At 41.3% G+C, this 14,524-nt stretch overlaps 1 protein-coding gene across 1 annotated transcript in view; it reads right to left on the reverse strand.

The window, feature by feature from the left end:
• The window catches only part of LOC103461597 (IgGFc-binding protein-like), a 38,392-nt gene that overhangs the window by 22,502 nt on the left and 1,366 nt on the right, over positions 1–14,524 (reverse strand). Inside the window, exons 3-23 of the mRNA XM_081600152.1 lie at positions 14,267–14,382; positions 13,864–14,142; positions 12,505–12,600; positions 12,215–12,380; positions 10,899–11,299; positions 10,233–10,809; positions 9,569–10,152; positions 8,267–8,819; positions 7,578–8,176; positions 7,215–7,369; positions 6,653–7,053; positions 6,338–6,534; positions 4,586–4,981; positions 4,211–4,494; positions 3,825–4,102; positions 3,607–3,726; positions 1,878–1,993; positions 1,516–1,794; positions 1,332–1,427; positions 1,031–1,196; positions 323–723 (exon numbers count right to left, since the gene is read on the reverse strand). Coding sequence (XP_081456278.1) covers positions 323–723; positions 1,031–1,196; positions 1,332–1,427; positions 1,516–1,794; positions 1,878–1,993; positions 3,607–3,726; positions 3,825–4,102; positions 4,211–4,494; positions 4,586–4,981; positions 6,338–6,534; positions 6,653–7,053; positions 7,215–7,369; positions 7,578–8,176; positions 8,267–8,819; positions 9,569–10,152; positions 10,233–10,809; positions 10,899–11,299; positions 12,215–12,380; positions 12,505–12,600; positions 13,864–14,142; positions 14,267–14,382 — 6,260 coding nt within the window. The remainder of the gene's footprint in view (positions 1–322; positions 724–1,030; positions 1,197–1,331; positions 1,428–1,515; positions 1,795–1,877; positions 1,994–3,606; positions 3,727–3,824; positions 4,103–4,210; positions 4,495–4,585; positions 4,982–6,337; positions 6,535–6,652; positions 7,054–7,214; positions 7,370–7,577; positions 8,177–8,266; positions 8,820–9,568; positions 10,153–10,232; positions 10,810–10,898; positions 11,300–12,214; positions 12,381–12,504; positions 12,601–13,863; positions 14,143–14,266; positions 14,383–14,524) is intronic.

Consider the following 14,524-nt stretch of genomic DNA (forward strand, 5'->3'; position numbering starts at 1 on the left):
GATATTCAGATTCCAGAAAGAAAATCCTGTAAAAACAAACTATATCACACGTGAGTGAACTATGTCGGTGGACAACCACACTCGCTGTGATAATCGGACCAAGAACATGTTGAATATGTCCGATTTTATATGTCCAACGTTCTAAAGTCTGAACCCGATCAGTTGTAACACACCACACACTACGGGATGATTGGTTACCATCATCGCAACAACAGCCTTAGAACGCTGAGCATTTGATCTAAGATTGTTGTAAAGGGAAAATTGGGGGAAAAAATCGTGTAGTGTGAACTGGGTTTTACAGTTAGTGAGAAAGTCCTGTTACCTTGGCCTGACCCTGATGTCCTTTAACAAGCTCAATAGTTTCATTATGGACAAAGAATTTGACTAGCCTTGTCCATGAAACATGAGTGCTGCCGCGATGCTCGTTCTTCCCCTCCACTCTATAGTAGGGCAGTCCGTTCTGACACTGCTCTGACAGAACGTAAGTGCATGTGCCTTGAAAGTGAAACACTGAGTTGTCAAAGGTGTAGTAATGTGGATCTCCACTGATGCTGCAGGTTCGTCTTTGCACTGTCTGGCAGGAGTACCGAAAGGCAGCTGGTCGACAGATTTGGGAGAAGGAGCAGGGATTGTTGGAGCATTGCAGCCCTGCTCTGGTGCAGGTGCACTTCTGTGTACAGGTGCTGTCACTCCAGAAAGAGTCACCAAGTTGAACAGGTAGATCTTTAAAAATAACAAACCCCCCAAAAAACAGAACATAACTTAACACGGTCAAGATTTCTCTCAAAATCTCAACAGTTCAGAAAATACTCAGAAACCTTTTTTGAAAATGTTCTAAACATCCTCCTAATGCTATTTTGCAGTTATTTTACTCCATATTACCAACTAAATTCCCATGGTAAACAGAAGTACGGCCTTACTAATCCTATTTCTTGTTCATTTACTGGAGGTCTCAATGTGACCATGGGGGGATTATTCCCCACAAGTTCTTAAGATAAGGGGTCCATTGGTGCAGGACTACTGGTCTTACTGTTGAAAGTGCAGCCTCTTGATCCATGATCCAGTCGGAAAGCCCAGCGACCAGGTACATTGACGTTACTGTTGTGGCGGAAAACTGAATAATTGCCTGAAGCGTTACTGGAGAAAGATCCAGGAACAGTGAGATGATGAGTGGAATTAATTGTGTCGTATCCAACCTGGGATAATAAAACACACAGAGTTGTTTTTAAAATATGCATACTTTAAACTAATCTTAGTATTTACATCTAAAGTGAAGAATTGTACAGTGGATAAGATTTACAATTGTATAACATGAATATACTTGCTCTAACCTGTACGTTCCAACGATTTAGGGATATATTTCCGTAGTTCATCAACACAAAGGAGTATTGGCCTCCAGAGATCAAGACAGCCTGGACTGTTGTTTTCTGAAAAAAAAAACAATGTATTGCTTTTATTATATGGTATTTAGATAAAAGCATCCCCGTCATACATTTCAAAGAGAAGAACACTTACTGAATTCTCTTGTAGCCAATACGGCATTTCATGCCAAGTTGCTACAAACACCCAGCTTGCAGTAAAGTTAAACTGTGGGAAGTAATTATTAATGTCCTCTGTTGCTTGGTTGAGGATGTTGCCAGTTGTATATTGTTTGTAGTAGACCAGACCAGTTTGTCTGTTGTCAAATTTAGTCCAGAATGGAGCGATTATGTCCCAGGTTGAATACATTGGAAATCTTTGAGGACTGTTCATCCAGCATGGATTATTAAAAGTTATATGTCCATTATGGTTCACCTAAAGAAAACAAGCAAAAACTATTATCAACTTCTGTCAAATTAGTAAGTTTTTTTTATTTAATTTAGACTATTTTTACATACGTAAATCTGACTGTACGGTTGTCCGAAATACACAAAAGGTCGATGTAGAATAATCCGAGGGGAGCTTCCATCGAGAGCTCGTTGAGTTGTGTTTCCAAAAATTGGGTAAAGTGGTCCTACAAAGACCAAATAAGCACAGAAAATGTTTGGGATTTAGTCACGTATGCCACTATGTCTTAATTATGGATTCCTGAATAGTATAATCTCTCATATGCAAGTATAGTCTTTTGGAGACATGGAGACCTGTTATGAAGCAGCAAACACTCAAAAACACTGTTTCGAAAATACGATGGAGGCAAGAAAATAAACATATTTTCAGTGTATAATAAAAATTTGCTGATATTTCTGACACTTCTATTGGAGACTCTAAGTCTGCAAAGAAAGAACAAAATCATTTCTGCTCCTAGCAGATTGAAATGTAAAGTTTTTATCAAAATCTTGCCAGAGATTCATCGCATGTGGTAAAAATGTAGTTTTTGTTCTATGATTCTGAAAAAATAATAAATGTGTATATTTTTAAGAGCCACTGAGATTTAGGGTGGCATGATTTTTTACAATATTTGTAGGTGAGAATGTAGCTTTGTAAGTCTCAAATATCTTGTTGGCTCATCAGTGCATCACCTAATTGCAATATTGCTCCGACATTTTCGGAGATGTCTGCTCCCGCTGCACTAACAGCCAGCTCCCATCACCAGCTGTCAGCTCCAGGTTCGGTTTATGGTAGGGTTGCCACTTTTCATAAATTAAAATAAGGGACCAGTCCCTATATATGTCAAGTGGGGGGAAAGGGGCGGGGCTGCGGCGGCAGCATGTCGATTAGTGTGTTACCCAGAAAGCAGTTGGGCACAATATCGCAACACCAACACCGTGAGTCAAACAATGACTGGGGCAGCCTACTATATAAAGTACTCGGGGACCATTTCTTTAATATTACACATGCACAATTGTAGAATATGGAACAAATCGCATCCCGTGTCGGTTCAATACAGGACGCTACATTTAAAGGCCAATTATGGGAAGGGTGGCAACCCTAGTTTATGGGGAGAGAACGCCTAAGTCACAGCACATTGTTTTAAAAATGTCCCACTAGCTTTCCCCCATGAGAGGAAGTTAAACACCAATATTATTCAGTCAGGTCTTATATGAGATTTGGAGTGTTAAATTTGTAAATGAATAATTTGCTTATATTTATTCCTTGTAGAAATGTGCAATACACGTTTGAACATTTTAGAATCAAAATAACGGTTTTCTCTTTTACAATGGAACAACCTTTTCTATTAAAAGGGAAGGATAATACAGATATCAGGAGTACTGCATGGCTGAAAAACTAACTTAGACTCAGGGTTTTTTTATGCTGCGCTGTGCTGCACGCTGCTACAGTTGCTAGGCAACATAAGATACGCTGAGATGAAGGCCAAACAGCTGGCTGAAGTCTAGCTGATTGGCTCTGGTTTGGTTCTGGTTGTGGGGATGCAGAGTAGACCACAACCAGAAGAACTGAATGGTCTAGAGGTTGACACAATACCAAAAGATCTTTTAATATATTTGGTGCTAAGCCATACAGTGATTTATAAACTAACATGTAGAAGTAAGCAAGCACCAACTGATGCAGACAAAAGAAGACATTGTTGAAACTTGGAGAATACCCGCATATAAGTCATTTTTGCATTGTGATTATCAATACTTCTCTTCATATCAAAAACAAAAGGTTAAAAGGCTGTTGGCTTACCGTAGCTCTCATTGTCGTGTATAGGAGGATGCTCATCAGAAAAGCAACTGTACAGACCGTCTTTCTTACCACACCACTCATACTCTGCACAGTCCAGCTGTTCACAGGGGTCAATCTCAGCTGAATCAAATATATCAGAAAAGAACATTTCAAACCATAAACATTGCATATGACCAATCAGTAGCCCATTGTCCTGATATTTAGCATAACAGACATACCACAACGCAAAGGAGAGCGCCAGTCAGGAATGCTTAGACCCAAATTGGTGCAGGTTTTCTCATAAGCAGAGACAGCAGAACACAGCATGCCATTGGCTGGTGTGTAGAGGCAGAGATCGTAAACACAGGAAGTGAGAAAGGGTTGTGGGTCAGAATGCAGGTGACAAGAACTGAATGGGCCGCTGGTGTTGGTGATGACTCTGCAGAGATGTGTGTATTCTTCTATGAAGCGGCAGTCACTTAGTCCATCACTACTACTTTCATCAGGGGATCCGCATCTATAAAAGTTTGACATTTAAGAGTTTTTAAGACAGTATAATTTTTAACAAACATGTTCAATTGCTGGAATTTTATCAGGTAAATGTAGACATGCAGTCTGAGCTCACCCTGCTTGGCTTGTCTCTGATCTCCAGCTGTGGCCAAACTGGTTGTCGTTCTGGGCTAAAGTACCATTGGGCAAAACTTTGTCATCAGTGGGATCACCATTGAAGTTCCCACACATCCCACTGACTCTGTTCTGATAGTTTCGGGCCATCCTGACCAGTAAAGTACTGGAGCCATCAAACTGGACTACAACATCAACAGCATCAAACACTATGTAACTTCCCTGCCTCATCACTTGACCAAAGGTTCCTGCAGTGGTGGGAAGAGAAACCTCATCTCCATTTACCTGTTATGATGAGAGTTCAGAGAGTAAGACCAAAAGTTTTAGCACAAGACAACTTGTTTTTTATTAATCCTGGATTTAAAATAAAACTTACCTTTACTCTCTTGTTAGGTCCGAGTCTGACATGAACACTCTCTGGATGATTTGAGAGGTATATGTCAATTGATGACACAAAAGACACAAGGTTGTTTCCTCTGTGTTTGTTGGTGGCCACGACTTTGTACTGAGTTTCATTGCTGCTGTGTCTCAAGCTTTCAGTGATGATGTAAGAGCATGATCCCTGAAAATGAGCCAGGGCTCCATCAAAGGTGATGTAATGTGGATCACCCCATACTGTACAGGTAGACATGGCATCATAGCAGCCCAGATGGCCATCTCTGATGGTGCACTCTTGTGCAGGAGTGCATGATGATCGATTACAGAGCAGGACATTGGGTGCTTGACATTTACACCGTTGGGAGCAACCATCTGTCCAGAAGGACTCACCGGCCTGCAAGAAGAAAGAATAGTGAAAGTATTGAGTTGTGGGACAACACTGAGAAGAATTGAAGCTTGAGGTAAGAAGTATTCCATTACTTCTCCCATTTAAATCATATTTGTAAAACTACAGCATGCAGAACCTGATCCGTCATCCACCCTGGCTGAGTTTCCACTCCTACCTGTCGGTTAAGGGTTTGTTAATTTCTGGAGGAATTTCCAAACTGGGTGCCAAGCAAAAGTTTGCGATGATGTATATGCCTATTGTCACACTTGAGTTTTGACTCAAGTGTGGCATGTACCACCCAAATAATACAAGGAAATTAAAGAAGAAGTGCTAATCCTTTGCACATTTATAAAAAATAAAAAAACACCCAAAAGGTAAGATGAAATTGACTAAATTTTGGTGCTTTTCAAGACCTCTTAAAGCACTAGGAATCAAACCGGCGATCCACCAACTGCAGGACAGGCTTTTACCACCTTCAGCACCAAATTCACCCAATCACACTCACTACGGTTAACACATTCCACCATAGTGAGTGCAAATACCAATTTGCAGATCAGTAAACAACTAACGATCCAAGAGCTCATTGACATGTTATAGATGGAAGCTAGAATCAAACTCAACCTTCTGGCTGATCTCTAAAAATATGTGTTCATTCCAAATAATACCAATTCATTGTGAATGGCACCAGACACCAGTGGCACCTGAGTTTTCCCCTTTGGGTTGCATTTGAAAACTATATCCTGTCATTTAAATCAGTGTTTCCCAACCCTTACTCAGCTAAATATGGTTGAGCAGCCAGCAATTGGAATCACCTGGGCTGAAGCAAGGAAACAAATAAAATATGCAGGGAAGTGTGCCTTGAGGATCAGGGTTAGGCTGTATTTGGACCAATGGCTGCTTCCTCTCCAAGTGACTTTAAAACCCTTGTAGGCACAGGACTCATTCCATTGCAGATATTGACTCTCACACCACCTTCAGCCAGTTTTCTTCTCAATGTCATCATCATTTTTTATTTATTTGGTAGTGGGCTATTGGGTAAGTGCACATTTTGAACAAAACCAGTCATATCTATGAAGCAGAATCAGCCTGAACAGTACAATCACTAGATATACCTATAATGTTATTATTTGAACAGACATCTAGAAATAGAACCCAATTTCTAGATGTCTGTTTTTCTTGAAATATTGATTGATTTTTTTTTATTTTGCTGTGTTGTTATACAAGGGGGTATTATGTTTGAGTTGTTACCTTCAGATTCAGAACCTCAAATGATATTTAATTCTTCAAAGCCGCCCTAGAAATATTGTTTAGTTCTTAAGTTCTGTCTTTAAATTAATATTAAAATGAATTGAAATGACCTACATTGAAGTAGAAGCCATCATATTGGCAGCCACAACTTTCCACAGGGACACAGCTTGTTCCACTCCTGGAAAAACCTTCATCACAGAAACATCCCTCAGAGCAAACATGGTCACAGGCAGCATCGATGCTGCCGGCACAGGTGTGGCCACAGTCTGTTCCACACAACTCATAATGACTGTTGGCTGGACACTCAATACCTTTATATGCAAGAAGAAAAGGATGACAAGTCGATTAAAACAAGTAAAAACAAGATACTTTTGAGGAGAACACTTATTTGATTAATTACTTTAATAGCACACTGCCTTCCATACTCACTGCAAGTGGTGTTTTGCCTCCAAGGGTAGATTCGGACATTAGCAGACTGACAGGCACTGGCGTATGTCTCTACAGCCCTGCACAGAAGATCACTGCCTCGATTTCCCGACACGCAGACATCAAAGACGCAGTCTCTGAAATATGGTGCTGGATCAACCTCCTCATGGCAGAAGCTGAAGGGACCGTCAGCTGCCTGAATCACCTCACACTGGGCCCTGGCAGATCGATCATCATTGCATTGTGCGCATGAAGAGCCACAGCCGTCACTACAGGTGTAGTTCCCAGGAACCTTCCAAGCTGCCCCAAAAACATCTGCTGAGTTGGACGATGCTCCACTTGGAGTGTGGAAGTCATCATTTGGATTTCCATTGAAGTTTCCACAAAGTCCACACATGTTTCCTCTGATCAAGATAAGAAAGACAGTATCAAAATGTTGAACACTTCAATGACAATGAAACAGATAATGATGATACACTGTTTTTACATTCCTAAAAAGGGAATTTATTAGAATTGAAGACAATGAGATTTAAATTAAAGCTGTTTTGAAGAGTATATAGGCTACCTGTAGCTTGGGGGTACAGAAATGGACACTGTGCTACTTCCATCGTACATGACGCTCAGTCCAAACTCTGTGTTGACAAATGTTTGAGATCCACTTAAAAACATTGACAGGCTTCCATTGAGGACAATTGGAAGGTTTCTTGTGATTCCATTCACCTGTGAAGAAGTAAAGTATTTCATGGAAGATGCACAACTGATGTTTTTACACTAGTACTGATGCAGATATTAAGAGCTGAACAGTTTTTTTGGTAATACGCCAAGAAGAAATCTTTCAGCTTTTAAAAGTCTTTGCAAAAGTAATTTCAAATCAACTTTAGACAATTTGAAACATATTGAGAAATCTATCAGACAAAGCATGACTTACCTCCACAGTACCCCGGTGGCCTCTCAACATACGCACTTGATAGCCAAAGACATCAACAACAACATCAGCCGTGATAGAAACTGGCAGTCCAAACCACGGTTCATTCTTTGCTTTCACAGAAAACTGGTGAAGGTCCACAGTGTCATTGCAAACTGTTGCCAGAACATAGCGGCAGGTTCCCTGGAAGTCGTAGGCCTTGCCATCAAAGGTCAGGTAGTGAGGGTCTCCAGAGGCAGAGCAGGTGCCATGAGGATTGGGATGGCAGCCAAACTCACCATCCACAACATGGCAGGACTCCTGAGGGCCACATGCATTTGGGGAACACTGGACTACACCAGTTACACCATTACAGGTGCAAAAGCTCTGACATTCTTCCCCGTCCCAGAACTGTTCACCAGCTTGCCGATAGCGTCCATCATGAAAGCATCCACAGGATGTTGGAGGCACACACTGGTTACCATTGAGGACAAACCCATCATTACACTGGCACCCCTCCTGGCACTGAGTGTCACAGGTGAAGGGGAAGGAGAGGCTGGGGCAGGAAGATGGACATGAACTTCCACAGAGTTCATAATGACTGTTTGATGGACAGGTTAGTTCTGTTGGGGGGCACAAAGGTGAAAGAAGTAAAAAGTAGTAAATATGTTCATTTCAAACACATCTCTATCAAATGTGGTTCTAGAACTTACCACAGCCTGTTGCATTCCTCCACTGTCTCAGGGATACACCGTTATGTTGGCACATCAGTGCATAATCTCGTAGGACCTCACATAATGTTGATGTTGGATCTCGGGAGCCTTGGAGGATTCCTACACATGCATCTACCTGTTGCCATGGGTTCACTGCAGCCCAGCATGATCTAAATGGTCCAGTGGGTGAAGTAAGAACTCCACAGTACTCAGTGGAATTGGAATTAGTTACGGAGTTACGAGGTCTGCTTTCCACGCAGTGATCTGCCAGGGAGCCATCTCGCCAACTGTCCCCAAACACCTGGGAGTCACTGACCAGAGAGCCATTGGGTGTACGGAAATCATCATGCTGGTCAGCATTGTAGTTTCCACAAAGTCCACCTAATAAACCACTGTAGACACCTGGTGCAGTGACACGGACAAAGTGAGGCCAGACAGTCTGCAGAGTTACACCAAAGTCTGTGCGAAGGATGACGCTGTGAGTGCTGCTTTGGAAGATGCGGATTCTGTTGGACCCAGAGCTGAATGGCAGTCTGATCAGCTGTCCATCAACCTATAACACATTTTTAAAAATTTTTTTGAAAAGTTATTGGGGTAGGTGTTCAAAATAGAAATGAACTTTTTCACTTTTTGTCACTATAGAAAGCTTCCAGATATAATCAATACCTACTCATAGAAAATTTGTTCGTAGACATATGGAGAATATCTTATTCCTCACAACAGTTAGAGTGTTGATTGAGTAGAGCTGATAAAATGTTAGAAATTTAAGTTCTTACTTTTTAACACATGATCAGGTTGTTCTGACCAAACCATAAAAATTATTTCATGCAGGATTATCTCACAATTTGCAATATGTACACTAAGCTTGTTTGTCAATAGATTTACCAAATTTAGTTACATTGGTAACATGAGACTTTAGTCCTCTTTAGAAACCTTTCTTTTTTTAGCACAGGTTAATAATCATAATTAAAGAGAAATATTTCAGTTTGGGGAAAATTTCTTTCCAAAAATTGCCAACAAAATCTGAATCTACTAGTACTGCAATAAAAAACTGAATCTTACTGTACTAAAAGAGAAATTATATAATTCATGTAATAAAGCTGTGGAAATTATGAACATTGTAATTTTACTAAGTCATGGTTAATTATATATAATCATATGAAGACCAAAATCGAAAAAAATATGCTATTTGTGACATTTGCTTTGTGTGCAAAATGTCATAAAATATTAGCTATAATTACTAATCTTTAAACAAAACGGATTTACTTGTTCTATTTCTAGAAAATGATTTCTATCACTCACCTTAACAGTGCTACTACTTGCCATCTCAATAGCAACTTGTGTTCCCTCTGCCTCAAACTTTAGCACATTGGAGAAACCCTGCAGCCCATGTGGAACTTTTTCCATAGTAATCATGAACTGCGAGTGATTAGAGGATCCCATAACTTTGGCAAGGGTCAGGCGACATGCTCCTGGGTACTGGTACATCACTCCATCAAATGTATGATATGATCCTGGGCCTCTGATCCAACATGTTGCAAAGCTGTTTGGTGTACATCCTCTTACTCCATCCTCCACCTTGCAGGATTCATGTTGACCACAGCTGTGAGAGCTGCAAGTCATGGAGCCATAGCTGCATGTACAGCGCCTCCCACAGTCTGCATCCAGTATAACAGTTTCTCCTGAGTGGTAGTAGTGACCCTCAAAGCTGCAGCCACAGTCAGCATGAGGGACACAGACCCCTCCACTCAGGAGGTAGCCTGAATTGCAGACACAGCTCTCCTGATTAGGCAGGGGGCAGTTGTCAGTGGAATTGGGGTTGACACATGTAGGTGGACATCCTGTACCCTGGGCCTCATAGTGGCTATTGGCTGGGCAGGGGATTTCTAAACACAAGAAACATTTATTCTTAAACTTTAAATATCTGACACCACTTATATGGTAAAATTGTGACTGGCAGACATACCACAGAAGCCAGAACTTCGCCAGCTTTGTGGTTGGATCCCATTTTGTTGACACTGACTTGAGTAGACATTTAGGGCTTGGCAGAGAATGGGCTGATATCCTCCACTGACACAGAGATCATACACACAGCTATCTACAAAAAATCCTGGAGGGAGTTGTTGATGGCATGCAGCAAACGGTCCTGTGCTGTTCTCCAGAATACCACAGTGTTCAGAGTTTCTGTACAGTGTTGTCTGAGCTGCTGTGCAGCCGGCACAGGCCAGACCTGAACACTGAGGGTCACAACCAGGCTCATCATCACCAGATGCTTTCCAGCTGTTGGCAAAAACCACATCAGAGTTCACCACTACACCTTGACGGGTTCGAAAGTCATCTTCAGGGTGATTGTTGAAGTTTCCACAGAGTCCACATGTGCTATTTTGGTAAGTGTAGGGCACACTGATCCGAACATATAAATATTTGTCATAAGACACCATCAGGCCAAAGTCAGTGCTGACGATCACAGAGAAACCTGACTGATAAACCTGGATAGAGCCGTTTCTGAGGGAAAATGGAGCTGTTGCAAAACTTCCATTAACCTGTGAGGATGGCAACAAAAATAGTTACAAATATGAACAAAGGAAAAAAAACATGGCATATGTTAAAGTAACTAAGAGACTCTTGTTACCTTGGCCTCACCCTGATGTCCTTTAACCAGCTCAATAGTTTCATTATGGACAAAGACTTTGACTAGTTGTGTCCATGAAACATGAGAGCTGCCCTGATGCTCGTTCTTCCCCTCCACTCTATAGTAGGGCAGTCCGTTCTGACACTGCTCTGACAGAACGTAAGTGCATGTGCCTTGAAAATGAAACCCTGAGTTGTCAAAGGTGTAGTAATGTGGATCTCCACTGACAGTGCAGGTTCGTCTTTGTACTGTCTGGCAGGAGTACTGAAAGGCAGCTGGCCGACAGATTTGGGAGAAGGAGCAGGGATTGTTGGAGCATTGCAGCCCTTCACTTTTGCAGGTGCATTTCTGTGCACATGTGCTGTCACTCCAGAAAGAGTTGTCAAGTTGAACAGTTTGACCTTTAAACAAAGAAAGACCAGGAGTTATTTTAAGGCTGCTTTAATGATGAATAAATTTATGTGTTTCTAACATCAAAATTAAAATGCTTTTAAAACAGAGAGGTAGTCTTCAAGAGCCACTATCCTGCATTTTTTAGATGTACCACTGGTCCAACACGTCAGAATCAATTGTCTGAATTACCTCCAAAGTATGTAAATAAATTCTCCAGTCCTGTTTATGACCTAATTACCATATTTTCTGGCCTATAGAGCGCACCTCACTATTACCCACACAGTTGAAAAAAACACACAAAAAAACGGAAGCATACATATATAAGCCGCACCGGGATATAATTCGCTGGTATCTCTGCAGCACTCGGTTTTTCACAGGGACAGCAGAGCGATGTGTCCTTAATAAATCTCCTATTAAGGACACAGGCCTGCATCTCCAATGCCGAACCATGGATTTGTTCGCGCCGAGCTTACGTGCAGCAGCTATCGATCGATAGCCTTCAACTTAAAAGCAGCATCATATGAACTTCTCAGTGTTGTTTCCAGTGATTCACTTCCTGCTAATGAGCCCCCTGGTGGTTGAAGAAAAATCCACAGAAAAGCCGCACCGGGCTATAAGCCACATGGTTCAAAGCGTGGGAAAAAAGTAGCGGCTTATAGTCCGACAAATAAGGTACTTGGTTAAAATGTGTTGAGACTCGTTTAAAAGTGGCAGGACACTGAACCTCGATGCCTTAGGTATGACACATGTAATCTAAGAAATTAAGGGTTTATAGAAGATTAAACTGAAGAGCTGCTTAGGGTGCAACACACTTATTTTAATAGCCCTATTTTTCTGCCTTGAGACACATATTGGAGTTTTCCCTTATTTCCATGATATTTTATTGTTATAAAGAAGTACCCTCAGTGACTATGTTCTCCTACCATTAAAAGTGCAGCCTCTTGAACCATGATCTACTCGAAATGCCCAGCGACCGGGCACGTTGACGTTGCTGTTGAGACTAAAAGCTGAGTTAGATCCAGTGGCGTTACTAGAGAATGATCCAGGGATGGTGAAGTGGTAAATGGAATGTTTTGTATCATATCCAGCCTGAAAATGAATTGTGCATACATAGATCAAATTAATTCATATTTAAAAGAAATATACACTGTTTGGGACCAATTAAAAACAAATAAAACCTGTCTTGGTATGAGTTCGTTTGAATAGCTCTGACCTGTACAGCTCTTGATGTGGAGGCTATTGACCCATAATTCATCAGAACAAATGAATATTGGCCATTGGTAGTCAAGACAACCTGGAAGGTTGTCTTCTGAAAAAACAAGTGCATTTATTGAGAATGAATTTACATTCTTTTATTCGTACATCAAATACACTATTTTGCTTTAAATATTTGCTCACCCATCAAAATTATCGGAATCAGGTGTTCCAATCACATTCATGGCCACAGGTGCATAAAATTAAGCACCTGGGCATGTAGGCTATTTTTACAAACTTTTGTGAGATAATGGGTCGCTCTCAGGAGCTCAGTGAATTCCAGTGTAGAACTGATAGGATGCCATCTGTGCAACAAATCCAACTGTGGAACTTCCGGGCTCCTAAATATTCCACAGTCAGCTATATTATAAGAAAATGGAAGTGTTTAGGAACGACAGCCATGAAGTGGTAGGCCATGTAAACTGACGGATTGGGGTCAGTAGATTCTGAAGCACATAGTGCAAAGAGGTTGATGACTTTCTGCAGTGTCAATCATTACAGACCTCCAGACTTCATGTGCCCTTCAGATTAGCTCAAGAAGAGTGCACAGAGAGCTTCATGGAATGGGTTTCAATGGTGAAGCAGCTGTATCCAAGCCATACGTCACCAAGTGTAAAGTATCAGATGCAGTGGTGTAAAGCACGCCGTCATTGGACTCTAGCGCAGTGGAAGAGCGTTCTCTGCAGTGACCATCTGCCAATCTGATGGATGAATGTGGATTGGGCGGTTGCCAGGACAATGGTACTTGTCTGAGTACATTGTGTGAAGTGTAAAGTCTGGTGGAAGGGGGATCATGGTGTGGCGCTGTTTTTCAGGAGCTGGGCTTGTCCCTTTAATTTCAGTGAAAGGAACTCTTGAATGCTTCAGCATACCAAGACATTTTGGTCAATTCCAGGCTCCCAACTTTGTGGGGAACAGTTTGGAGTTGACCCCTTGTTCTTTCAACATGACTGTGCATCAGAGTCTGATGTGGATGAACTTGACTGATCTGATCACAGTCCTGACCTCAACCCGATAAGACACCTTTCGGGTTCACCTAGGGATGGACTAGAGTGGAGACAGAGAGCCAGACCTTCTCGTCCAACATCAGTAGGTGAACTCACAAAAGAGCTTCTGTAAGAATGGTCAGAAATCCCCATAAACACTCCTAAACCTTGTTGACAACAAGGTTCCCATAAGAGTTAAAGCTGTTCTTGCTGCAAAGGGTGGACCAACGTTGTATTGAACACTAAGATTTATGAATGGGATGTCAAGGCAGGTGAGCGAATACTTTTGGCAAAATAGTGCAGGTTTCAGGAGTCAACAACAGATCACTTACTGTTCCAGTCATTGGATAATAGGCAACTTCATGCCATGTTGCTATGAAGATCCAGTTGGCCTGAAAGTTAAGAGCTGGGAAGTATCTATTGATGTCCTGTGTAACTCGTTGGAGAAGAGAGCCGTTGGTGTACTGAACATAGTAGATATCACCATTGCCTCTGTTGTCTAAATCAGTCCAGAACGGAGCAATGATGTCTATGCTTCCATACATCGGAAATTGTTGAGGAGAATATGATGAATATGGATCATCAAATGTCAGATCTCCGTTGTGGTTCACCTGAGAAAAAGAGCTATAAATTAGGTATGACTCTTAATACTCTTTTTAGAAATGCTTTCTTTTTGTCTTCATGACTACAGTAAAAAGGCAAGTGACTGGAAGTACAAGACGTCAGGTAACATACGTAAATCTGGGAGTAAGACTGTCCGAAATAGTTAAAGGATCGTAGGAGTGAAATTCTAGGTGAGCTTCCATCATCCGAACTAGAACTTATTGTTCCAGCAATTGGGTAAAGAGGTCCTAGAAAATACAAGACAGGTCACCTGATTAAATTAGACTCTTTCTGGATAACATCACGCTGAAAGGAGTAAAGAAAAATAATATAATATCTCAAGGTAAGGTCATAGGTTATTTTGTTAATTTATCATTTGGGAATTAAAAC

This window comes from Poecilia reticulata, chromosome 19 (genome assembly GCF_904066995.2).
Source record: "Poecilia reticulata chromosome 19, P_reticulata-male-v2, whole genome shotgun sequence".
Lineage (NCBI taxonomy): Eukaryota > Metazoa > Chordata > Actinopteri > Cyprinodontiformes > Poeciliidae > Poecilia > Poecilia reticulata.